This window comes from Lithobates pipiens, unplaced genomic scaffold, assembly GCF_037356315.1.
Source record: "Lithobates pipiens isolate NorthernLeopardFrog02 unplaced genomic scaffold, aLitPip1_a1.2 Scaffold_123, whole genome shotgun sequence".
Lineage (NCBI taxonomy): Eukaryota > Metazoa > Chordata > Amphibia > Anura > Ranidae > Lithobates > Lithobates pipiens.
In genome coordinates, this window is record NW_027507711.1 from 83,591 (window position 1) to 110,000 (window position 26,410).

Sequence of the window (26,410 nt, forward strand, 5' to 3'; positions counted from 1 at the left end):
TGCCCGCCAAAGCGCCTACAAAGCGATTCAGCAGGGGCACTTTGTGGGCAATTGTGCTGCTAGAAATGACGGTAAAGTATCGCTAAAAATAACAGCACTTTACCTCCGATGCCCCCAACGCCAGTGTGAAAGTGCCCTAAATATTATTGTTACTTCAAAACTGCCAGGTACCACAGAAAGAGGTAATCAGGAGGCCCCATCAAAATTATGATATGGTGCCCCATGATCTGTAGTTGTGCCCCAGGCCTCCAGAGTCTTCATCTTCCATATTCCCTTAATACTAAATACACTCGATGGAAATATCTAAAAGTAAAAAGTTGAGCGGTAAGAAGCTGGGACATAAGGAAAATGCTTACTAGGTCAACTCTACCTTTTACTAAAAGGGTGTTATACACTCAAACCTTGGATCTAAATGTGCACATGCAATTTTTTTTCTTTTTAGATTATGATCCTTTGTATTCAATTTTCAGGTATTGTGATGGATGGCTGTGTAGCACAACTTCTCAATGCTTTGCCTTGAACCTTTCCTCACACCTGGGGACCCTCTTAAGATAAAAAAAACCTTCTGTGTGTAGCAGCCCCCCCCATCACCTACCTGAGCCCCTTCCCTCTCCAGCGATGTCCATTACCCCCTCAGCCATCCAGTACACTCCTCCTGATTGGCTGAGACAGAGCAGCGGCTCAATTGGCTCACATGGCTGTCAATCAAAGTCAGTCAGCCAGTCAGGGCAGAGAGGGGGCTGGGCAAGGTTAGGTGTCTGAATGGATACATGGAGCTCTGACTCGGCTTGGGTGCCCCTTGTAGCAAACTGCTGGCTGAGGGGGCACTCAAAGGAAGGAGGGGTTAGGAGGAGCAAAGAGGCACCCAAGAAGAGGAGAATCCACGCTGCTCTGTGCAAAACCCACTGCACACGGGAGGTAAGTATTACATGTTTGTTATTTTTAAAAAAAGAGCCTTTACGATCACTTCTTACAATTCTAGCTCTTCCTGGACTCAAAATTCTGGCAATGAATGACTCTCTAATCGCAATGCCTAAAGGTTTATTATGGCCCCTGAGGGTGTCTGTTATACAGTGAGAAGAGGTGGTTGGCCATTTTCTATGTACTTACTGATGACAGGTTTGTTCTAAATCTTCCTGTCTCATAAAGTGGTAGCTCACATAGTACAAACATGGCAGACAAAACACAATTTCAAAAGTATGCTTTTGTTTAATTTGGAATTGAAGACAATATGTTGGGGTCATAGTCTCCAGTATAGCTTCACTTCTCTATATGATCCAGGGATCACCTTCCATTTCATTCTAGGTGGATAACTGTAAGATGAAGATCCTTAGATTGAGGAAGTATATACAGATTTCATGCATACTAATACACATGCACACATGCAGAAGGTATTTGTACAGCTCCGTATCACTGTGTGTTCGGGTGTTCTATGTGCTTTATGTAGTAATAGTCATCTTCATTCGGTATTTCAAAGTTGGTAATTTTAAGAACGACATCAGGTATAGATACAGTTCTACTGAATCGGTCTGGAACTGCGGTATTTTGGCGATAGGCGTGATATATAATTAAAGGAGGAGATTGTTCCGGTTTCTGATGGTTCCAGGGTAAGGCATGGAATTTTGGATTTGCATAATTTACAGCTTTACGGGTTCTACAGGAGAGGGAGACTGTCCCTCTTAGTGATGTAGGGATGACATTTGGAGTCTTAGCCATTCTAATCTGTCCAAGGGATCCTAAAAAAAAAAAAAAACATTATATTATTTTCTTTACCTGACAAATAATAAATACATACATAACGGAGGTACATACTTCTACTATTGAGTCAGTTGAAGTTTTATATCATTTCACAATACCTCATATGTAAAGACAAAACATACAGATCAGATACAATGAAAGCATCTTGAGATTTTTGGATTGCCACACGCAGATTGTTGGCTTTTAAGATTAACAGATCGTTTTCTTTTTTTATCTCCAGTAATGAGGACGGTTTATGTAAAGCAGAATAATATGCAAAATGATGGGACTTCCTTTGGTAATGTAAAGAGAGGGACCATGGTACAGAGCTGGTAGGAATTATACTGTGTGTAATAAAGTGATACACAATGTTATTAGAAAAATCCAATAAATCAAACATTTCATCAAAAAAATAAGTGATGCCTTCATGTGACATTTCTCCATTCTATACACTGACTTTCTTTCCACTCCTTCATACCCTATAAAGTAACTGACCACCTATTATAGTTCTCTTGTACTTTGTAGACAGAGAACTGTCCCACCTAATGGTAGTCATACATGCTTCAGTTTTATTATCCGATCAATGTGTGATTCAACATCAACTATTAAATCGCCATGACTTCCCTTCTGAGCGATTTAGGCTACTTTCACACTGCTTCTTTGCAAAAATGTGGCAAAAACATCGTTTTTTTTACTGCATCTTTGTCGCATTTCTGGTGTATTTTGCACCTGTGAAAAAAGGATATGAGACTCAAAAACACACCAAAAATGTGCATTTTGGATGCATTTTTTACATAATTGTAATGCGTCAATTGGGATAATTGGAAATGCAACAGACCTGAAACTGACCAGTGTGAAGAGTTCCATAGGATTTAATGGTCATGCGTTTTTCTTCCCCGTTTTCTTCCAGATGATCAGTGTGAAAGCACTGATCAGAAGCAATTAAGCTGAGTCGATTGCTTGGGGAGGAAAATTTGTCCCGAAAACTCTCAGAACATTTGTTTGTCATTTGAAAGATTTTTTTTTTTTTGCTTTTAACATTTGATTTTGAAATGAATGAACTTTACTGAACAAAAAACACATACCAGAGAACATACAACTAGAACCTACAAGGCCCCGTTGCAAGGAACCATGAAGGGCCCGCCTGACATCTGGTCCCAGGGCCTTTACCAATAATCTTGGGGTCTTTTACTCCCAGTGGGGGCCCCTTGATTATGATCCTGCAGCAGGACCACTTCCTGACATCTTGGACAGGGTTGCCACCTTTTCTTCAAGCCAAACCCAAAGACTTTAGCAGCACACAGCAAATTCTTTTTTTGTAGTGTACATTATACATATATTTTGTGATCAAATAACCATTCTAATTGTATTTATTTAATCACAAGAGTCCCCCCCCCCACATCAGAGTCCACGGAGTTCTGCTTTACATCTGAATATGCAGTTTACCATTTACATCTGAACTTGCACGGTTCCTTTACCCTGTAAGGTGGGACTGTGTAGACTCTGATATAAGGGAGAACTCTGGGGACTTTGATTTAAGGAAGAACAGTGAGAACTCTGATGTAAGGGGGAACACTGCAGACTCTGATATATATGGGGATCTCTGGTAAATGGAGAATCCACGTACATCATCATTCCCAGCATTCCCCTTTAATCAGGGTTCCCAGAACCCCTGTTGCTTCAGAGTCTTCAGAATTTCCACTTGCACTATAAGGGCATGTGCAAAGCGATCGGAGAACCCATTGTTCTATGTGGGGAGGTGGATGTAAACAGCTGTGTCCATTTACACCTGCCTGCATCCGATCCAATGAAACAGATAGATGGGGATCAATTCACCATCCGTCTAGTGGATTGGATGACAGGCAGGCCGGCCCATAAAGAACAGTGAGCTGTGCCCGTGTCCGCTCTGCACAAGTGGAGAAGACACGCACCTATCATCTGCCTGCTCGGCGAAGATCAGTGGAGAGATCTCCCGCTGAGCAGGCATATCCGATTGGCAGAGTCCGGCCATGTGAAAGGACCCTAAGGAGGAGCTCTGTGGATTGTAATGTAAAGGGGAACACTGATGTAAGGGGTACTCTGGGAATCCTGATGTAAGGGGGTCTCTACTCACCAAAGCCCCCACTTACATCAGAGTCCCCCTTTACATTACAGTCCACAGAGCTCTCCCTTACATTAGTGTGCTCACAGACTGGCGAGATAAGAGCGGATGGGAGGGACGCTTCACTCACCATAAATGGAGTCTTGGGCCCTGGAGTGGTCAGCAAGCAAGGCCTACTAGCCTGTGCTATACATACACATAGCATGGCAGAGCATGCTGAGGATTGTAGTGCACCACACCAGGGAAACCCCAGCAGGATGCTGTGTTGTTAGAGGAGCTCTGGAGGTGACAATGCACTCTCTTCAGTCCCCTCAATGTCTGACCCACCTGTGTGTTGCCTTCTTTTCAATCACTAAGAAGCTGAATTATGAAGGAAGGCTGTCCCGGAGAGCTGTGGATCCCTTGTGGAGGGAGTGCATGCTGGCCTTTCCTGCACTAGATGATTTTCCCTTTGCGAGGCATTGAGCTACCAGGGATTGGCATGTGAGTGAGGCCACAGGGACACATAGGAGGGGGCGAGATGAGGAGAAGATCCTGCTCTCTCTAGTTCTTTCCTCTCCTGTCTGAGTGTTTGTGTGAGGAGGGGAGGGGTGGTCTGGGCAGTGTGAGAGAGAGTGTAATAGACACTCTGGGGGTTATTTACAAAAGGCAAATCCATGTTGCACTACAAGTGCAAACTACAAGGGCAAAGTATACTTTTAATTGCACTGGAAGTGCATTTGGAAATGCAGTCGCTGTAAATCTGAGGGGTAGATCTGAAATGAGCGGAAGCTCTGCTGATTTTATTATCCAATCATATGCAAGCTAAAATGCAATTTTTTTATTTTCTTTGCATGCCCCCCCCCCCTCGGATCTACAGTAACTGCACTTTCAAGTACACTTTTAGTGCAATTTCAAGTGCACTTTGCACTTGTAGTTTGCACTTGTAGTGCAAAGTGGATTTGCCTTTAGTAAATAACCCCCTCTGTGCTCATAACTGCGGCCAGAAACCCTGGAGCCACTTCCCAGGCTTTTCGGCCTCCCCCACAGTAGTGGAACTCCAGGGCTCAGTCACAACTACAACTGCTACGACCCTGGTAGTTCCACCACTGCCACATGCTGAACACTGTTACCATTCTAGAAACTTTTCTCAACCTGCTTCTTCGAATTTTCTTGTCACTGTGGTCGAAAATGAATATCTATTTGACCCAAGTAATGATTAGAAAAACAAACAAACTTTTTTAGAACCTGCTTTTCCTATTTTTCATTTGAAATTCTGGCAAAATGACCAGTTCAAAAAAGAAAAAACAAAACTTGAAATAAAATAAAATTATTGGTGAGCTGCAATGTATTACATTTTTTTTGGGGGGGGGGGGGGGGTGGGTTAGATATGTATTGTAAAATCTCACTTTTGATCATAAATACAGGATGGGCCTGGTAAACGCTAAACTTTTTTTCTAATTTTCCAAAATTGGACACAAATAAATATTAGTTTTAAAGTCCATGTATGCTTTAGTCTTTGCTTTTATATTTGACATTCCCTGCAACTAAGTCATTTGGTTAGGAAGACATACCTAGAGAAAAGAGCAGGAAAAGTAGGAAGAATCCCGCAGACATTTCCATTTTAGCACCCTCCTGTGAAAATAAATAATATAGCAGAAAACTGAAATTCAGTATAACATTATTAAATGACAGAGCTGACATACAGCAGACATATGGGAGTAAACCACTCATCTGCAATCTATCTTCTTCTTTGATGCTATTCATGGTAGCCCTTCAGCACCTGGTTAATACCTTTGCATCTGAAAATCTGCTGCATTATATACTTTTTGCAAGCATCTTTACAGGCATAAGTTACCTAAACTGAAGCAGGTTAGAAAAGCTAAATATTGTTTTAAAACATTTGAGACTTCACCAGCAAACAAAAATCGAAAATTTAAATTAAACGTTGTCACTGGCTTCATCTCTTGCGTTGGTATTGACCTTGTAAAGTTGTCTGCAGAACATTTTATGGAAATAGCAACTTTGAGCTGAGTGTTTATCCGCAATCCTTATTAGTGTTTGGCAGTCCCTGTCATTCAGTTTCGGTGTTTGCCCATCATTTGGTGGCTCTAATGAAGGCTTGTCATGCTTTGTGTATGCAGTCACTCCCATGGACACTATTGCTTTTGAAAAAAAATAACTTTTGACTAAATTAAAATTTTTAATATATAAGCTCTATATATGAACAATTATTGTTTTTTTTTTGTTTTGTTTTTTTCATTGTAGCCTACACAAATGAAATTAAGCTTGCCATGTGAGTCTGAAGAGCAAAATGTCTGAAAAAAATGTAATTTACTTGATAGACATATCAACTGACTGTAGTGGGGATGTTGCAAAATGTTATTGTAAATAATATAGAATGCAGAATTTGAACTTACAGTATTATGGTATGGTATTTTGAAAGTTGAAATTTCTTCATCACAGAAGAATGCACTAAATAAACTCTTTAGACAATCAGAAGGCTCTCAAAGCTCTCTCTTTTTGCAAACATCGACCTGATCTATATTTTTCTGTCTCCACCATCCTAACAATGGTGGTGTTCTTGTTTGAGGCTGACCAGAATGATTTTGAAAACATGGAGTTTGCTGTAAAATTATTGACTACTAAAATTTTGCTAAACTAAAAATTTAGTTTCTCTCATTAAGCTGCTTAGGCACATTTATTTCCAAAAACAACTGCTCTTCTATATTAGATTAAAAACATATCAAAACATAACATGCCAAACCAACATCAAAATAATAAATTCCATTAATAAAATATTCACTTAAATAACATGCATAATGTTCTTCGTTATAAACTAATGTCATTAATCAATCAGTAAGTGCTGTATAGTCCTCTTATGTTACCTATGTGACTCTTAGCCCTTGTACACACGGTCGGAGATTCCGACGGAATGTTTCCTATCGCACCGTTTTGTCTGATATCCCGACTGTGTGTGGTCTGCATCGGACTGTGTCTGTCGGAATATCCGACGGACCAACTTTTCCAACTTGCCAGTAAAATTTTTCGACAAAATGCTCCGATCGGACATACTCCAATCATGTGTAGCCTACTCCGACGGACAAAGTGCCACGCATGCTCAGATCAAATTTGTAGACCAAAGCTATTGGCTACTAGCCTGAACGTAGTCCCGTCGTAACGAAATAACGCCATCACGTTATGTACAATCTGAGTTTCCGACAACTGAGTCCGACCGTGTGTATGCAACATCACTTCCGGACCTCTTCCGGAATTATTTTGGTTGTCAGAATCTCCGACCGCGTGGACGGGGCAAAGTATTCGTGCTGATATATAAACATGCCAAACATGTTATTCATAACCTAATTAATTCATGCAAATTGATTGATTAATGTGCAATCCTTATATTTCACTTGTGATTGTTCCACCAACAAATGGAATATAGAACATTATATTTTTTGCCATGAGTTTTTGGAAAATGCTAAAAAATATTGTTTTATCTTTTTTTCAGACAAACTTGTGACTTTAATGAGATACAGTATATCTCAAACATGCTTTTGGTATACATGGAATTACACCCCAAAACACATTCTGCTACTTCTCCTGAGTATGGGGATACCATATGTGTGAGACTTTTTGGCAGCCTAGCCACATACCCAAAATCCAATGACCACCTTCAGGCTTTTAAGGGTATTGAATTTCCTGACTACCTATCACATTTTTGGAGGCCCTAAAATGCCAAGACAGTAGAAACACCCCCAAATGACCCCGTTTTAGAAAGGTGACACACCAAGGTATTTGTTGATAGGCACATTGATTCTTTTGAAGATGTTATTTTTGCCACAAATCTTTGGAAAAATTATAAAAAAAAAGAAATTTTTTTTTTCTTGATCATACATCACGGGACATACATCATATTTTGACTCCCAAGATGATATGGTACCCGGGCCTCGTCAGCCGAAGAAACAAGGTTTTGCCTGCAAGTCCTCTCCTATTGGAAGACTGGGCTCTGGGAAAACCAGACTTGGTGTACTATTTACAAAGTGGCACAAAAGTTTCTGGCAGAGTCTTTTACAAGGTCCAGGTAAGAGATTCCTCTGAGAAGGAACCCAAAAAATCCTGTGGTTGTGAGCCGTGCACATCGGCGTGCACGGAGCTTTACTGCGCAGGCGCCAAGCGGCAATTTTTAAAAGCCCAGAGCACCAGCGCCAGCTGTAAGTGGAAGACACAGGAGCTGTGGGCAGTAAGCATTCGGTATATGTCACTGAAGACTCCCTTAAGGCTACATTGGAGGGTTTTGAAGGGAGAATCATGAATTTTATTTCAGCTTCCCTAAAAGATAGCAGAAAAAGGGGTAGATCCCCTCCCTCTGCTGAGATTCCTCTTTCAGATGACACCTCCTACAATGAGGAGAGATCCCTATCTTGGGACAGGGATCATGAGCAGTTGGATGAGTCAGAAGAAGAGGAGAGAGTCCCCTCCTCCCAGGCACTCAGAAAACAGTCCAATATTATACTGAGTTGGTGCGTACCACATTCAGAATGCCCGCTGCTGAGGTCGCCACATCCTCTGTTTCTTCCCTGGGGGTCAGGAAAATCCCACAGACTGCCTTTTCCTTTCCAATTCATCCCTTAATGGATAAATTGTTGTATGAGGATTGGGGACATCCCGATAAACTGTTTGCTCCTCCTAAAAGGTTTTCTATGCTTTATCTTCTGGAGGAAAGTTTCACCAAGAAATGGGGGGTCCCATCTGTCGATGCGGCTGTTTCTTGTGTCAATAGAAACCTGACCTGTCCTTTTGGATAATGCTCAGGTATTTAAGGATCCAACTGATAAGAAGCTGGAAACATTATTGAAAGCCTCCTTTTCCATGACTGGCACTGTAGTGCAACCTACAATCGCAGCTTTGAGGTTGTGTCAGTTCCTCAAGGAACAGGTTAAGCAGATGCTTGGCTATCTTCCCAGTGAGGAAGTGGAGGATTATGCATAAATACTGCAAATTCTGTGTTTTATGATTGATGCGATTTTGGATTCTATCCAACAAGCATCTTGTTTGTCTCTCCTGTTGGTACACATGCGAAGGGCCCTATGGCTAAAAAATTGGGCAGCTGAGCTATCATGCAAGAAGCATTTGATTGGGTTCCCGTTTAAGGGGGAACGTTTATTTGGAGAAGAATAAGACAAGTTTGTCCAAAAAGTTTCAGGGGGTAAATCTACTCTCCTTCCAATCAAAAAAAGCAAACGACCATCATTTAGGCGTTCTTTTTCTGCCCAAAAGCTTCCTTGTAAAGGGGCACCCGGCTTAGCCGAGTGGGGGGAAGGCTCCTGCAGTTTGCAGAAGCCTGGCGGGAAGGGATCCGGGACAAGTGGGTAACCTCCTCGCTATCTCTGGGCTACAAGCTAGAGTTTCAGGAGATTCCACCTTCTCGCTTCCTAAGGTCAAGGATCCCCAGGGATCCAGTAAAACAAAGACCACTATTTCTGGCCTTAGATCACTTACCATTCCAGGGGATGATAGTGGAAGTGGACCCAAAAGAACAGGGTTCAGGCTTTTACTCGAATCTCTTCACCATTCCAAAGCCAAATGGAGGTGTCAGACCTATCCTGGATCTGAAGGATCTCAACCTGTTTTTACGCATCCGGTCCTTCTGAATGCAGTCAATACGCTCTGTGGTCTCCTCCCTGCAAAGGGGAGAGTTTATGGCATCAATAGATATCAAGGATGCATATCTTCATGTGCCAATTTTTTCCGCACACCAAAAGTATCTAAGGTTCGCGGTAAATCTGCGCCATTTTCAATTTGTGGCCTTGCCGTTCGGTCTCGCTCCTCGAGTCTTCACAAGGATTCTAGACCCTCTCTTGGCAAACCTAAGAGCTCAGGGTATAACCGTGATGGCTTATCTAGACGATTTACTTCTCATAGAGAAAACAGTAGCGCTCCTGAACCACAGTGTTACCAGAACGCTAGAACACCTGGAAAGCCTAGGTTGGATTATAAACCTAGAAAAGTCGTCCCTACAGCCTGCTACCAGGTTGGAGTATCTGGGCATGGTCATCGACACCGCTCAGGGCGGGGTGTTTTTACCAAGGCCAAAAGCCTTGGCTATAGGGGGTCTGGTGCGCCTAATTCTGGGCAGAAGATCTTCCCCCATTCGGTTGTGTATGAGACTGTTAGGGAAAATGGTCGCCTCCTTCGAGGCCGTTCCATTCGCCCAGTTCCACTCAAGGCCTCTGCAAAGATGCATCCTTGCGGCTTGGAACAGGAAGCCCCAGGCCTTGGATCTTCCTATGTGTCTATCCCCAGGGACACGCAAGAGTCTCGTTCGGTGGTTACAAACCAAGAATCTGCTGAAAGGCAAAACTTTTCTTCCTCTTCCATGGAAGATTATAACTACAGATGCCAGCCTGACAGGCTGGGGAGCAGTGTTGGAGGAGACATGCTCGCAGGGGAAATGGTCTGCGATCGAGAAGCTATTGCCCATAAATGTTTTGGAGATCCGGGCAGTTTATATGGCTCTCATAAACTGGTCTTACAGACTACGGGGTCTCCCTGTTCGGGTTCAGTCCGACAATGCCACAGCAGTGGCCTATATCAATCACCAGGGTGGCACCAGAAGTCTGGTTGCACAAAAAGAGGTGAATCGCATACTTGCTTGGGCAGAAAGGCATGTTCCATGCCTTTCTGCAGTCTTCATTCCAGGAGTGGAAAATTGGCAGACGGATTTTCTGAGCCGCCAGCAGTTGTGCCCAAGAGAATGGGCTCTGCACCCTGACGTGTTTCGGAACATATGTCACAAGTGGGGCACTCCAGACGTAGATCTGTTTGCGTCCAGATTCAACAGAAAGCTGGACAAGTTTGTGTCAAGGACGAGATGCACTTGCTCAGGGGTCAGATGCTCTGACAGTTCCCTGGGATCAGTACAATCTAATTTATGCCTTCCCACCGTACCCGCCTGTCACGATTTCTGGGAAGAGTCAAGAGGGAAACAAAGTCGGTTCTTTTGGTAGCCCCGGCTTGGCCCAGGTGACCTTGGTACGCAGAGATCGTGAAGTTGGCAGTAGGCAGGCCGTGGATCCTCCCTCTCCGGCCAGATCTACTCTCACGGGGTTCAATTTATCATCCTGCTTTACACAGTCTGAGTTTAACGGTTTGGCTGCTGAGACCCACATTCTGAGGGATCGTGGGCATTCAGGGTCAGTCCTTTCTCCTTTGGTCAATGCCAGAAAGCCGTCCTCCAGGCTTATTTACTACAAAATCTGGAAGGCATATGTTTCCTGGTGTGAACCCAGTTGATGGCATCCTAGAAAGTATGTCACTAGTAGGATCTTGGCTTTCCTCCAGTCAGGCCTAGAAATGAATTTGGCCGTAAGCACTATCAAGGTGCAGATTTCGGCCTTGTCAGTGTTTTTCCAGAAGCCACTTGCATCACATTCCCTTGTGCGGGCTTTCATTCAGGGGGCTATGCGGATAAGGCTGCCAGTCAAACCACCACATTTTTTTGGGGAAAAAAAAACAGTTTTGTGCTTAAAAAAAAAAGAAAAAAAAAAAAAGGTGTAGTTAGCCCATTTTTTTTTTTACATAATGTGAAAGATGAAGTTCTGCCAAGTAAACAGATATCTAAAATGTCACCCTTCAAAATTTAACACGCTCATGGAATGCCGCCAAACTTCAGTACTTAAAAATTCCCATAAGTGAAGCTTTAACATTTTTTACTGGTTACCTGTTTTGAGTTAAAGAGGTCTAGGGCTAGAATTAACGCTCTCACTTTAACGTTTGCAGCGATACCTCACATGTGTGGTTTGAACACAGTTTTCATATGTGGGCGGGACATATACATGTGTTCGCTTCTGCATGCGAGCACACGGGGACAGGGGCGCTTAAATTATTTTATTTTTTTGTTCTTTATTGTTAAATCACTTTTATTCCTATTACAAGGAATGTAAACATCCCTTGTAATAAGAATATGGCATTCCTATTTGGTCCTCTTTACAGTGAGATATGGGGTCAATAAGACCCCAAATCTCACTTCTAGGCTGGGAAGCCTGAAATAAAAAAAATTTAAAAAACGATTCCCACTTCCTACACGAGTCAGCACCGTTTGTTCGAATGCAGAGGCCGGGAGTGACATCATATCATTGCCTCAGCCTCTAAACCAGGGATATGCAATTAGTGGACCTCCAGCTGTTGCAAAATCACAAGTCCCATCATGCCTCTTGCTCTGGGTGTCATGCTTGTAGCTGTCAGAGTCTTGCTATGCCTCATGGGAATTGTAATTCTGCAACAGCTGGAGGTCCGCTAATTGCATATCCCTGCTCTAAACGATCATAGATCGGCTATGATCATTCTTATGGTGTAGGGAATCGCCAGCTGAAAAAGCAGATATCTGAATGATGCTTGTAGCTGCAGACATCATTCAGATATATCCGCTCAAAGTCAAGGACGTCATATGACAGCCGGCGGGCAGTGGCTAGAGAAGCCCCTCACAATGTGTATTTTGCATGTTTATTTTTGTGCATAACTTTGCATTTCTCAGTACTGAACTTCATCTGCCATCTAGGTCTACCACTATATCATTAATAAACAAATTGAACAGCATTTGTCCAAGACAGAACCCTAAGGCACAACCTTTACAACTTTAGATCATTCAGAGAATGGGTCATTTAGCACTACCCTTCCTACCCATATACATACAATTTCATCAACGCTAACTGACCCCATTTGATGGATTAACCACTTGCCGCCCGCACATTGTCAAATGACGGGATTTTGAGCTGCTGCGCACCCCTGGGGGCACCCATCGTGGCGATTGTTGTTTCGGGGTGTCAGTCTGACACCCCGCAACTACGATCTCGGTACAGAGTCTCCAACGGAGACTCTTTACCACGTGATTAGCCGTGTCCAATCACGGCTGATCACAGTGTAAATAGGAAGAGCCAGTGATTGGCTTTTCCTCACTCGTGTCTGTCAGACACGAGTAGAGGAGAGCCGATCGTCTGATTTTTTTTTACCAAAAATATGTAGAATACATATCGGCCTAAATGAAGGAAAACAATTTATATATATATATATTTTTTTGGGGGATTTTTATTATAGCAAAAAGTAAAAAATATTTATAGTGCAAAAAATAAAAACCGCAGAGGCGATCAAATACCACCAAAAGAGGGCTCTATTTGTGGGGGGAAAAAAAGGGACGTAAATTTTGTACAACTTCACATGACCAAGCAATTGTCAGTTAAAGCGACGCAGTGTCGAATCGCAAAAAGTGCTCTGGTCAGGAAGGGGATAAAATCCTCCAGGGCATGAAGTTGGTAAACAAATATATCTGCTTTTGTAAGATCATTTAGGACTCTGCCTCTTCTGACTCTGCTCCCTTGCTGGAAGCTCTAACATGAGGAAGCAAAGCACAGTCTATACCAAGATGGTTGCCTCCATGCAGAGACACTGCATAACAAGGCATGGTAAATCAGTAATGAGGCAAATATTAGCTGCTGGGAAACCACAGGAAAAACTGGTGACTAGATTTTTATTTTTTTTGGGCAAAGCTTTTAGAGTTCAGTTCCATACCTCCCAACTTTTTGAGATGGGAATGAGGGACACCTATCAGCAAAAGCATGCAGGCATAGGACACACCCCTTGCCACGCCCCCTTAAAGGAGAATTGTACAAAAAAAATTTTTTTTACCACTATTCATTTATATTGGCTTTTGAAATTTACAAATGCAGCAATCAGGTGAAAGGTTTGGCGCTAGAAAACACTTTTTGATGGATAAAAAGTACTTTTTTTTATATACCTCTACATAGATCAGACCAAAATGAGGGACAAATGAGGAGGAATGAGGAACAGAGGGACATTGCTCCAAATCAGGGACAGTCCCTCGAAATCAGGGTCAGTTGGGAGCTATGCGATTCCTCCTGAAAGCTCAATTGTCAACAAAATGCATGTAGAACAATCATTTGCAGATCATGCATGGACAGCTGCCAGATAATGCCTTTTAGTCTTATTGTTTATAGAGGATAAGCATAATTTACCCATGCCCTTCTTTCAAATTTTAAGCCTGGCACAACAATTAACAAGGTAATTTGGGGGTGTGAAATTTTCTCTTTTTCCTGCATAAAAAATAAAAACATAATACTCTACCTGCACATCATTATATGAATGTCCGGAGGTTTGCAGAAAATATTTTTTTACGGTTTTGTATTCTTCAGATGTTGTGTCCACAGGTATCACCTGAAAATGTTCTATCCCAGGGTTTGTCCAGGTTGGTGGATATGTAATTATCACTGTCATAAAGAAATAAACAAAAATTTAATATTCAGGAAACTGCAGGGAATGCTTAACATCCAATCAGTCAAAAAGAATCTCCTTGGCATACAACTTGCTAACCACACCTGTCGACCAGCCGTCCCCCTCAATCAAGTTCTGGTCTTCACTCACAGACACTCCGCCTTCACCTAAACTATGGCATCAAACTTTAACCTAACCCCTACGCATTTCATATTCTATCTCCCACTGGGAATCCCCGCAAAAGCTTTTTCACAAGTGGTATTTTACTTCAACCAGGCTGGTTGTAATTTATTCCTTGGATTTCACCACAATGCTGGAGAGGTTGTAATGAATTGGGAACCCTACGCCATATCTGGTGGGACTGCCCTAGTATCAAAAAATATTGGCAAGAAGTATCTATCTTAATTTCTACTAAATGCAATATTGTCCTCCCACTGAACCCATTGGATCTTCATCTGGGATTGTTGATTACCACTTCAGCTGGACAGTCCATGGTACTGGTAACTCATAATCTCAACTTTGTGGGAACAGTTTGGGGATGGCCACTTCCTGTTCCAACATAAATGTGCACCAGTGCACAAAGCAAGGTCCATAAAGGACATGGATCAAACAAATGTCTTCCCCCTGGATTTGGACTTTAACGGTATATATAAGAATTATATTAAGTTAGAAAAAGTGTTTATCAGAACACATAATTAAAAAAGATAATACAAAATGTATTAAAAAACAACTGAAGGTGCTACAACGGTAGCAGGATAGCGATATAGAGGATCTCCTCTATCTCACCATCCTATTACAGTTGTAGCACCTTCAGTTTGTTGTAATGTACACTCCGTGTTATCTTTTTTAATTATGTGTTCTAATAGACAATTTTTCTACCTCATCATGATTGATATATATACCTAAGTGCAGTTAAAGAGGAAGTAAACCCTGATGAGTTTACTTCCTCTTTGATTCACTGCAAAGGTAAAGCATAATGGACTACTGTGCATTGCATAGTAGTCCATTATGTGTCACTTACCTGACACAGGAGCCAGCGAAGTCTCCGCTGTCCCCTGTAGTTCCGAGCGTCCATCTTCTTCGTCTCGCTGCTCCGGCGCTGCGATTACGTCATTCCCACGCATGCGCACGTGCTGTAGACAGCGGTGGCTGTCTTCAAGTAAATATCTCCTAAACTGTATAGGTTTAGGAGATATTTCTTGGACCTACAGGTAAGCCTTAATCTAGGCTTACCTGTAGGTCAAAGTGGTTTGTAAGGGTTTACAACCACTTTAAAGTTAGTGCTTCTAACTTAGGATGTTGGCACTATGAAGTAATCACTGATACCTCCTATAAGGACATGGATGAGCGAGTTTGGGGTGGAGGAACTTGACTGAAGTTCCTTTTACAGAAGAACTTTCCTATATAGCAAGACGTAGTTCATCACCAGTTTACAAGCCAATGGTCTGTTAAGGCTATATTTGCATCTTTGCATGCTTGTTTATTGCTGTGTTAACCACTTGCCACAAACATACTGCAAGTGGGCAGCAGGTGCAGGCACAGCAACGTACATGTACATTGCTAGCTTACTTCCAGGTTTGGGGCGTGCATGCTCATACTCCCTGTTGATCCGTGTTGTAACTGAACACAGCATGAGTTTGTCAGCAGGTTTCAGCCTATGATTGATTTCAGCTAAAACCTGTTGATTCGCTGTGTCCAGTGTCCAATCACAGCACAGAGTTCTGTGTTTACAAACAGAACAGTAATCTGGCTGTTTTTTCTGCTGAAAAGCAGGGAGAAAAAGTTGCCAGATTGGTTAGTAAAAGCAGCACACATTACACTTGTTAGGTACACAGTTAACCCCTTAAATGCTCCTAGATGTTAACCTTTTCTCAGCCAGTGTCATTAGTACAGTATTATCACTGATCACTGTATTAATGTCAATGTCAGTGAGTTACTGTCCCTCCCAGCCAGTTTTTGTTAGTGACAGATTGCTTCCCACAGTATAAGTTGCTGATCACCACCATTAGTGGCTTAGCTATGGGGATGTGTCCCACCCCCAGGTGACACCAGGTGCAGACTGGCATCTGCGCCGCATTGAGAGGGCGTCACATTTCCCCCCTCCTCCCCGACTGGGATCTCCTAAGCTCCATACGTGTGTGTGTGTGGGGGGGGGGGGAGTGAGGCAGTGACAGACAGGGTGCCTGGAGTCATCCAACCTTCCCACGTGCCGCAATCAAATTTCTTTCCCCGCCGGCTGCACTCACTGCAGACTGGATTATTAGCCACCTCCTCCTCGGCTCTAACATTTCATGTGCACAGACCAGGTGAAAGTGCAGAGGAGGAGGAACACCACGCCACAGCATCCACCGGGGGGGGGGGGGGAATTGGCAGGTAACATTTATGCTGCCAGGAGTGATTTTAGGGAGGAGGTGGGGCGGTTAGAGGAGGTTATGAGCTGGGGGTGCTTTGTTTTGGGTTAGAAAGGACTTGTGCTAGATGAGGGGGGGGGGCAGATTTGAAGTTTTACCCCCCCAGCACAATTCCTCTCCCCTCCCAAAGCACCCCCTAGCACATATTCTCTAACCCCCGAAACCAAAGATCTCATCCCGGCTCCATCCTTCCTATCCTTCTCCGCGATTCCATCCCGACTCCATCCATTCCCCCAATCCCATCCCAGCTCCATCCATTCCCCCACTCCCATCCCAGCTCCATCCATTCCACGCTCCCATCCCGGCTCCATTCTCCTCCTCCCCCGATCCCATCTCCATCCGTTCCCTCGATCTCATCCCCTTCCAGCTCCATCCATCACCCTTATCCCATCCCGCTCCAGCCATCACCCCAATCCCATCCGGGGGGGGTGACACCATGTTTTACAGCAGCAGGTGACAACCCCAGTGACGCCACTGACCGCCATTACCAGTTTAGCATCTATAGCTAAAAACAACAATATGTATACACCTTAAAAAAGTAAAGTACTAGTGCGCACAACCCCTCTAAATTAACTAATTCCTAATAAATGGCTAATTAACTAAAAAAAACACAAGGAAGCTGCCAACACAAATAATGCTCTCAACACTTTTTAAAAAGATGTATATAAAAGTGTGCGGCGCTACCTTAAAATACCAAACTATATGAACAAAACAAAACAAGCAGAAGACAAAATAAATGTGCAAATAGCAAAACTCAATGCTAAAAGCACATACACCACAAATGTGTATACTGGCTAAGAAGTGTAAATCACCTATAGCAATAAAGTAAATCACAATCGCATATAATGTGCAAAGAATCGCATAACATGTGCAAAGAATCACAAAATAATACTAAAAAAATATCCTAGAAAATGTACAAACTGCTGTTCCAGTGTTTACAAAATAATAAAAATTAAATACAATATAAAATGTGCAAATCACCTATAACAATGTGATAAATGAAGATCACATACAATGTGCAAAAATCGCAAAATGGTGATAAAAATATAGAAAAAAAACAAAAAAACAAAGTGTCCAAAAATGTTCAAGCTGATGTTCCAGTGCTTAATAAATAAATACAGTATCCAAACATGCTGATAACAACATGCCGTATTCACTCGGAAATAGACGTGTTCCACAAACCACCTTCAGTGCTCCACCAGTGCATCCCCCGTTTCCCCCAGTCTCTCACCTTAATGCTAGACCCCGCAGGGTCAGATACACATGTAGGGGGAATAGATGAAATGGTTCCTTCTCTCTCAGTAATCCTCACAAGATAGTCTCACAGGGTAATCCCACAAGGTAATCCAGTGCCAGTACTGTGCTGAAATCTGTAGGAGTGTCCTCCTCTATAAATGTCCCCGTTATTCTATCCTCCTCCATAGACTGCTGATCATCCCTCACATACCTCTCTTCTTCTTCTGATTTCACCTCAAATTCCATATCGATTGGATCTCCACTCTCCTCTGCTGCCACTTCCAGCAATGTCTCCTTTGTACCTCATGGATCGTCTTCGTCTGCATCGATGCACATTATATGCGATTGTGATTTACTTTATTGCTATAGGTGATTTACACTTCTTAGCCAGTATACACATTTGTGGTGTATGTGCTTTTAGCATTGAGTTTTGCTATTTGCACATTTATTTTGTCTTCTGCTTGTTTTGTTTTGTTCATATCGTTTGGTATTTTAAGGTAGCGCCGCACACTTTTATATACATGTATACACCTTAGTTGGAAATCACAACTTTCACACAAACCAATTAATATACACTTACTGGAATTTTTTTTTAACCAAAGATATGTAGTAAATTACATTTTGGTCTAAATTAGATTTTTTTTATTGGATATGTTTTATAACGGGAAGTAGATTTTTTTTTTATTCACTGTCGTTATTTATCCTAGTATAGCCAGCTCAATACTAGGCCGTACATGCAGTATCTCACAAAAGTGAGTACACCCCTGGCATTTTTAATCTATCTTTTCATGCAACACCACTGAAGAAATGACACCTTGCTACAATGTAAAGTAGTGATTGTACAGCTTGTATAACAACGTAAATTTGCTGTCCCCTCAAAATAACTCAACACACAGCCATTAATGTCTAAACCGCTGGCTATAAAAGTGAGTACACCGCTAAGTGAAAATGTCCAAATTGGGCCCAATTAGCCATTTTCCCTCCCTGGTGTCATGTTACTCGTTAGTGTTACAAGGTCTCGGGTGTGTCAAATTTGGTTCCATCGCTCTCACTCTCATGCTGGTCACTGGAAGTTCAACATGGTTCTCTGAGGATCTGAAAAGAAGAATTGCTGCTCTACATAAAGATGGGCTTGGCTATAGGATTGCCAAGACCCTGAAACTGAGCTGTAGCACGGTGGCCAAGACCATACAGCGGTTTAACAGGACAGGTTCCACTCACAACAGGCCTCACCACGGTTGACCAAAAAAGTTGAGTGTACGTGCTCAGCGTCATATCCAGAGGTTGTCTTTGGGAAATAGACCTATGAGTGCTGCCAGCATTGCTGCAGAAGTTGAAGGGGTGGAGGGGGGTCAGCCTGTCAGTGCTCAGACCATACGCCACACACTGCATCAAATTGGTCTGCATGGCCATCGTCCCCTCTTCTAAAGACGATGCACAAGAAATCCCACAAACAGTTTGCTGAAGACAAGCAGACTAAGGACATGGATTACTGGAACCATGTCCTGTGGTCTGATGAGACCAAGATAAATGTATTTGGATTAGATGGTGCCAAGCGTGTGGCAGCAACCAGGTGAGGAGTACAAAGACAAGTGTGTCTTGCCTACAATTAGGCATGGTGGTGGGAGTGTCATGGTCTGGCGCTGCATGAGTGCTGCCGGCACTGGGAAGCTACATTTAATTGAGGGAACCATGAATGCCAACATGTACTGTGACATACAGAAGCAGGGCATGATCCCCTCTCTTTCGAGACTGGGCCGCAGGGCAGTATTCCAACATGATAACGACCCCAAACACACCTCCAAGATGACCACTACCTTGCTAAAGAAGCTGAGCGTAAAGGTGATGGACTGGCCAAGCATGTCTGCAGAGCTAAACCCTATTGAGCAACTGTGGGGCATCCTCAAACAGAAGGTGGAGGAGCGCAAGGTCTCTAACATCCACCAGGTCCGTGATGTCGTCATGAAGGAGTGAAAGAGCACTCCAGTGGCAACCTGTGATGCTATGGTGAATGCCACGCCCAAGAGAGTTAAGGCAGTGCTGGAAGATAATGGTGGCCACACAAAATATTGACACTTTGGGCCCAATTTGGACATTTTCACTTAGGGGTGTACTCACTTTTGTTGCCAGCGGTTTAGACATTAATGGCTGTGTGTTGAGTTATTTTGAGGGGACAGCAAATTTACACTGTTATACAAGCTTTACACTCACTACTTTGCTACAATGTAAAGTGTAATTTCTTCAGTATTGTCACATGAAAAGATGGAATTAAATATTTACAAAAATGTGAGGGGTGTACTCACTTTTGTGAGATACTGTATATGTACAGCGGTATTGCGGTGGCTAATAAAAAAAAAAGCCTCAAAAGCAAGTAAAAAAAAAAAATATGGCCTGAATCATTTTTGGCAAAAGTGTGCGACAATAAATTTGAGCATTTACATTGGTGTGTAGTAGTGCGAGTGTACCTGCTTACTCTATATCGGCATTGGAATGACATTAGGAATGGATGCCAATGCTCCATAACACACATAGTTTGATGTTTTACATGTGGGTGATGTCCGTGAAAATATGCTAATAGCCAGTGATTAAACTTTATAAACCATGGGGCGTGGCCTAGCGTGGGAGGTGATCAGATGTGTTTCTGTGCAGCTCTGGTATCTCCTACTATTCTGCAGCATCCTGATCAACCATAGATGAAAATCGTCTCTAATTCAAGTCTTCCCAGTTAGGAAAGTTTTCTGCATCCTAGAGTGGCGTTTTGGTGGCTAGCCTCCACTCTTGATCTCTTTGGGGACAGCCAGGATGCCTTCCCGCCACCTTCCCAGACCATTTGGACGTGTCCCTGAAAGCGACCCCAGAAGAGGATGTCACGGATGACGGCAAGGGGCCTACACTGTTGGAGGTCCTCGGTATCATTGAGGTAAACCACACAGAAGTGTGTCCGGGTCACTGAGACTGAAAAACGGATTAGTGACTTAGAGGACACCATTAACCCCATCCTGCCCAAATGCAAGATTGCAACCCTAGAAGCTAAAGATGGATGACTGCGAGAACCGTCTCAGCAGGAATAACCTGCATCTGGTTGGTCTGATCTATGGATGACCGCGAAAGAACCGTCTCAGCAGGAATAACCTGCGTCTGGTTGGTATGATCTGACCCTGTAGCCTTCCTTGAAAGTTGGCTTGAACAAGAATTTGGCCTCAATCAATTCTCCCCATTTCGTGATTGAGAGGGCCCACCGAGTCCCTGAGCATCCCCTCCCTGAGAGACACCCTCCACGTACAATGGTGATTCATCTCCCTAATTACAGGGATCGCAACTCCATTTTGGGGGCAGCCAGGAAGAAGGGATGTCTCCGGATCAACAACGCTGTGGTGTTCCTGTTTCCCGACTACTCTGTGACAGTCCACAACCAAAGAGCCAATTATAGGCGTGTCAAGCAGAAACTCTGCGAGTGGGATATACAATACTCCATGCTCTTCCCTGCTGCCCTCCGGGTTACCCACCAAGGGAGGGTTTGATTCTTCCACTCCCTGCAAGATGTCCTATCTTGGTGGGAATCACTACCACACCCACCTACCTGATGGATGTCCGCACATTAAGTTGGAAAAGCTGAATCATCTTCCCCCCCCCCCCACCCTTGTCCCCTTATGCTTTTGTTATCCACTACTGAAGATTTGTTAAACGAAAGTTTGGTCGACCATACACATCTCCTGCTGGAGAGTAACTGGCTCAAGCTGCCATGGGACGAGTTACTCTAACTTCCCCTGATTTTTAGTTGAACACTGACCATTTGGTTTTTCTGAAATTCTTTGCTTTCTGTTTCTGGCCATGCACCCCATGCATATTACAAGTTAGGGGTATAAGCCCACTCCCCTTTTTTGGAGCTGGGCAGGGGTAATGCTACCCTTTTTGGATAATGATTATGCTATTGTACATCATTTTGCTGTTGTGTGTATGTTGTATGCGTGGAAGTCCCTCCTGCTCTGGAGGTTTTAATGTCTACACTATGTCTAAGGTAAATATTTGTTTGTGGAATGTCCGCAGACTGAATTCTAAATTTAAAAGAGCATCTGTCTTCAAGGCCCTGAAGCAATATAAACCGCACATCCTGTGTCTCCAGGAGACTCATCTCATAGGTTCTAAGATTTTGGTTCTGAAAAAACATTGGGTGGCCCATAACTACCACTCTTACCTATTCTAAATAGGCCCGTGGGGTTGCAATTCTAATTCGTAAAGGGTTACTATTTTCATGTCACCAAGTTATTATGGACCCTAAAGGGGCAGTATATTATCTTACTTGGGACTATATATTTAATTCCCCTCCTGTTGGTCACAGTATACCTTCCCCTTCTGGTCATGGCTACAGTGTTCTCTGAATTTATTGTACATTGCCTAACTGTCCTATGCTCATCTTGGGGATTTTAACTGTGTTGCAGCCTAAATTAGATTCAAGCCTTTACAATCTAAATTGTTTTGTGTGGGGTGCAATACCTATAGATTTGTAGATTTATGGTGCTGGAAGTATCCCAGACAAGGTGTTCCCCTGCCATTACAGGTCTTATGCTGCCCTCTCCAGAATAGACTATGCACTGACCACGGGTGACCTCTTGCCGTGTGTCCAGTCCATAGCATATCTTTCGCAGACGGTGTCTGATCACTCCATAATAGAGGTGGGTTTGACTTTGGACCACAGACCCTTGTTTCATTCAGATTCCATTTTGAATGACGTGGCCAATTGCTGGTCCTACAATAGTTTCATATTGTAGATTTGACTAGGAAGCAACAATTATATCTCTCTGCTCATATTCATGAGCATGGGGGAAAAAAACAGTAGGCTTCTTGCATATCTTGCCCACACAGACTTTCAGGACAGTTTGATTTCTGAAACTCCCGGATGGGTCAGCTACCTCTGACGCATTGACCATCAACCAAACCTTTGCAGAATTCTATAGCAGGCTCTATGAGGATACAACTTTACCTTTAGAGCAAGCCTTTATGGGTTTCTTTGAATCACTTGACTTTCCAGCACTTAGTAACCCCCAGCAACTTCCCTTAGATAAACCTATCACGTTGGAGGAAGTAACTACAGCCATACACCTCTTACCAACCAGTAAAACTTCGGGCCTAGATGGCCTCCCCTCAGAATGGTACCAGGCACACAGAAGACCTGGCTCCTAGGCTCCTTAAGACATTCCAGGACTCTCTTAAAGCAGAGGCCTGCCCAATTTTTTTTTTTTTTTTTTAGTCAGCAGCTACAAATACTGCAGCTGCTGACTTTTAAAATAAGGACACTTGCCTGTCCAGGGCGCCCGCAATGTCGGCATCCGAGGCCGAACAGACCCTCGGTCCTCGGATGCTGCTGCTGCCATCTTTGGTAAGGGAATTGGGAAGTGACTTCACTTCCTGGTTCCCTACTGCGTCGCACAGCGCAATCTGAATGGTCCCTGCCGTCTCTGGGACCCGTGTGTCTCCCAGCGGGGGGGGGGGGGGGGGGTGGGAAGTGGCGTAGGTCACCGACCACCGCGGTGATCTATGCCCGGAAGTGGGTGCAAATACCTGTATTATACAGGTAGCTACACCCCCTCCCCCCTGAAAGGTGCCAAATGTGACACTGGAGGGGGGGAAGGGTTCTGAAAAGCGGAAGTTCCATTTTTGTGTGGACCTCCGCTTTAAGCAGAGAAACTTCCTAACTATGAATTAAGCACTCATTGTCATAACCAAACCTGGTAAGGATAGTTTGCAATGTGGGTCCTATTGTTCCATATTTCTCCTAAACAATGACGGAAAAATACTAGCAAAGATTCTTGCTCGAATGCCTCGTACACATGATCGGACTTTCCGCCAACAAAACCATGCAATTTTGTTTTCGAAGTGTGTTGGCTCAAACTTGTCTTGCATACACACGGTCACACAACTGTTGGCCAACAATTCGGAACATAGTGGGGTACTAGACGTACTACATGGTTTTTCAGCTCTTTAGCGCCACCCTTTGGGCTCCTTCCGCTAATTTCATGTTAGCAGATGTTGGATGAGTGTTGATTTGCGTTTTTCTTATGGCATTTTTCATTTAACGGTTTTCGGTTCACGCTTTTCATTTCGTGCTTTTCAGTTTGTTTCTGAATGGTCATTCGTCAACCAGACATGTTGCGGAATTGGAGGAGATAACGTGTTTATTATTGGCCTTGGAATTATTGGTTTGACATTTTTTTGGGTTGAATAATGATTTGATTTGGTATATTTTCGGATGCATAGAATGCACTTAGGTTAAAGCAGAGTTCCAGGCTTTTTATGTTTATTAAAAGTCAGCAGGTACAAAAAAACTGTAGTTGCTGACTTTTAATAAACAGACACTTACCTGTTCCACGGTCCAGCGATGCGGCCGAACGTAGCGTCGCCCCTCTCCCCCTCCTCTCTGCCAGTGCCTCCATTGCTACTCTGGGCACCCGGCCGTAACAGCTTTCGGCTTCACGGCTGGGCATGCACGACGCAAGCGTGAGTCGCACTGCACTCCCTGAGTGGACAGGTGATCTCCTGGGACCTGTCACGTGTCCCAGGAGATTGCCTAGAGGGAGGGGCCTCCTAAGGCGAAAGGAGGAGTCACCTTGGCGGTCCCTGGACGGAAGGAGGAAGTGGGATAGGAAGTCCTCCTCCTAACGAAGCCCCCACTCCCCCCCAAAAAAATTACATGCCAAATGTGCTTAAAGCGGAAGTTCCATTTTTGGGTGGAACTCTGCTGTAAGTTCTATTGGCAGATAGTATGTCTAATTTTATTTTTTTAATGCTCAATAAAAAAAAAATTGTGGAGAATAATACTTGGCCATGTGTTTTACTGAGTCATCCACTAATGTAACTCAGTCTGAAGGTTGCCTACTCACTAACCAGGGATGGTTCTGTGTGGAACTTTCTGTTACATAGGGGGACCTTGAAAATCTGTCATTGATATGGGGTTGTGTGTGGTGTGGGTTTGAATGTGTGTCTGTATGAATGTTGTTGGGATCTTTCTGTTCCATCACGGACTACCAGCCCGTTGTACATTAATGGCTATATGACTTGGTATAGTCATTAGCACCTTACGTACCTGTAATGCAAGTCAGTTTCCATTGTACTTTTTGCTGTAAAACCAAAATAAACACCTTTCAAAAAAAAAAAAAACTTTATGAACCATTCTCAACTTTAATAACTCCCGATCTGCTTCACAAGTACCTTGTGCCTGAATTACTCTTTTAATTTTCCCTTCACGTTGTTGCTCCTGAAAAATGAAATATATATATATAAAAGAAAAATTATAATCTTTGTATTTCATCACGTCAGCTACTTTATTAACAAGGAAAGTAAAGTAAAAATGTATTTTCAGACAGAATTTATTTTGGGTCATTGTTGTAGTGTTTAATGTCAAGTGATTTTTTTAGTGCAATGTTCAAATTTTACCCTAATCGGTTTCATCTTTCAAGTTTTGTATTACATATAGAGCTTTGTATATCCTCCCTCTAGTGAAGTGTCCAGCCGTTTGACCTTCCCTGGCACATTGGAAGAAGAGGAATGGTCTTGGGTCAAACAGACAATAAGGATAGTTGATGAGCAGAAATGGTCAGGCAGATCACAAGTTAAAGATCACCGCTATAATGTACCCGAGTACTTTTTTTTGATAAACTGTAATGCATCAATATCTGGTTGGTTGGATGGAGTAGCAATTCTCAATGAATTCTTAAGGTGCTCATCAGATATTTTGGTTTTAATTTTGCCCTTCGTATGCTTCAGCCTTGAAAATAGTTGCTCACAAACATAGGTGCTACCGAAAACTGATGATGTAGGCACCATGTTTTGAAGAAGGGCGTGATCTATATTAGCCCAAAACTGTTACTGTGATGGCCTATACACTTTGGATGTTTTGATATTTTTCATTAAAACACTTTTCGTGCAGAAGTCACTTTTTGTCATATATATATATATATATATATATATATATATATATATATATATATATATATATATATATATATTAAAAAAATAATAGCAGAGACCCTATGGAATAAAATGGCAATCGTTGAAATTTTTTATGTCACTTGGTATTTGACCAGATGTTTTTAAAACGCACCTTTTTTGGGAAAAAAAATATCTATTTTAATGAAAACAAAAACAAAAAAAAACAAAAACAAACCACACACAATATAAATACCCCAATTTTTTTTATATAATATGAAAGATGATGTTACTCTGAGTAAATAGATACCCAAAATATCATGCTTTAAAATTACGCATGTTTGTGGAATGGCGACAAATTACAGTCCCTTTCATTTTTTTTTTTAGCACTTTTATTTCCCTTGCAATCCCTTGTCATCGAAAAAAGGATGACAGGTCCTCTTGATTGATTGATGGATGGGGTCAAAATACCTTTAGAAGCAAAAAAAGATTTAAAAAAAATTGTTTATCTCCACCCTGGACTGGAAGTGACATGATGTTGCTTTGGTCCTCCAAGGCCATAGAAGCAGAGACAGTCTAATCTCACTGCCTCTGTAACCAGCCGGCGGCACCGTCGGATCATGTCTCGGGCAAGCCGGTGGAAAACGGTAAGCCCGAGGAGACACCGGTGGGCGGGGGGAATAACATCCCCTCCCACTGCTTTGGAAAGCAATCCAGTGGCTAATGAGCCACTCGG

At 42.9% G+C, this 26,410-nt stretch overlaps 1 gene segment (V, D, J or C); it reads right to left on the reverse strand.

The window, feature by feature from the left end:
* Positions 1-1,189: 1,189 nt before the first annotated feature.
* The window catches only part of LOC143973849 (Ig kappa chain V-I region S107A-like), a 27,470-nt gene continuing 2,249 nt past the window's right edge, over positions 1,190-26,410 (reverse strand). Inside the window, 4 exon segments of the V gene segment in view lie at positions 1,190-1,736; positions 5,392-5,452; positions 13,958-14,100; positions 24,958-25,003. Of these exon segments, the coding sequence occupies positions 1,411-1,736; positions 5,392-5,440 (375 nt within the window).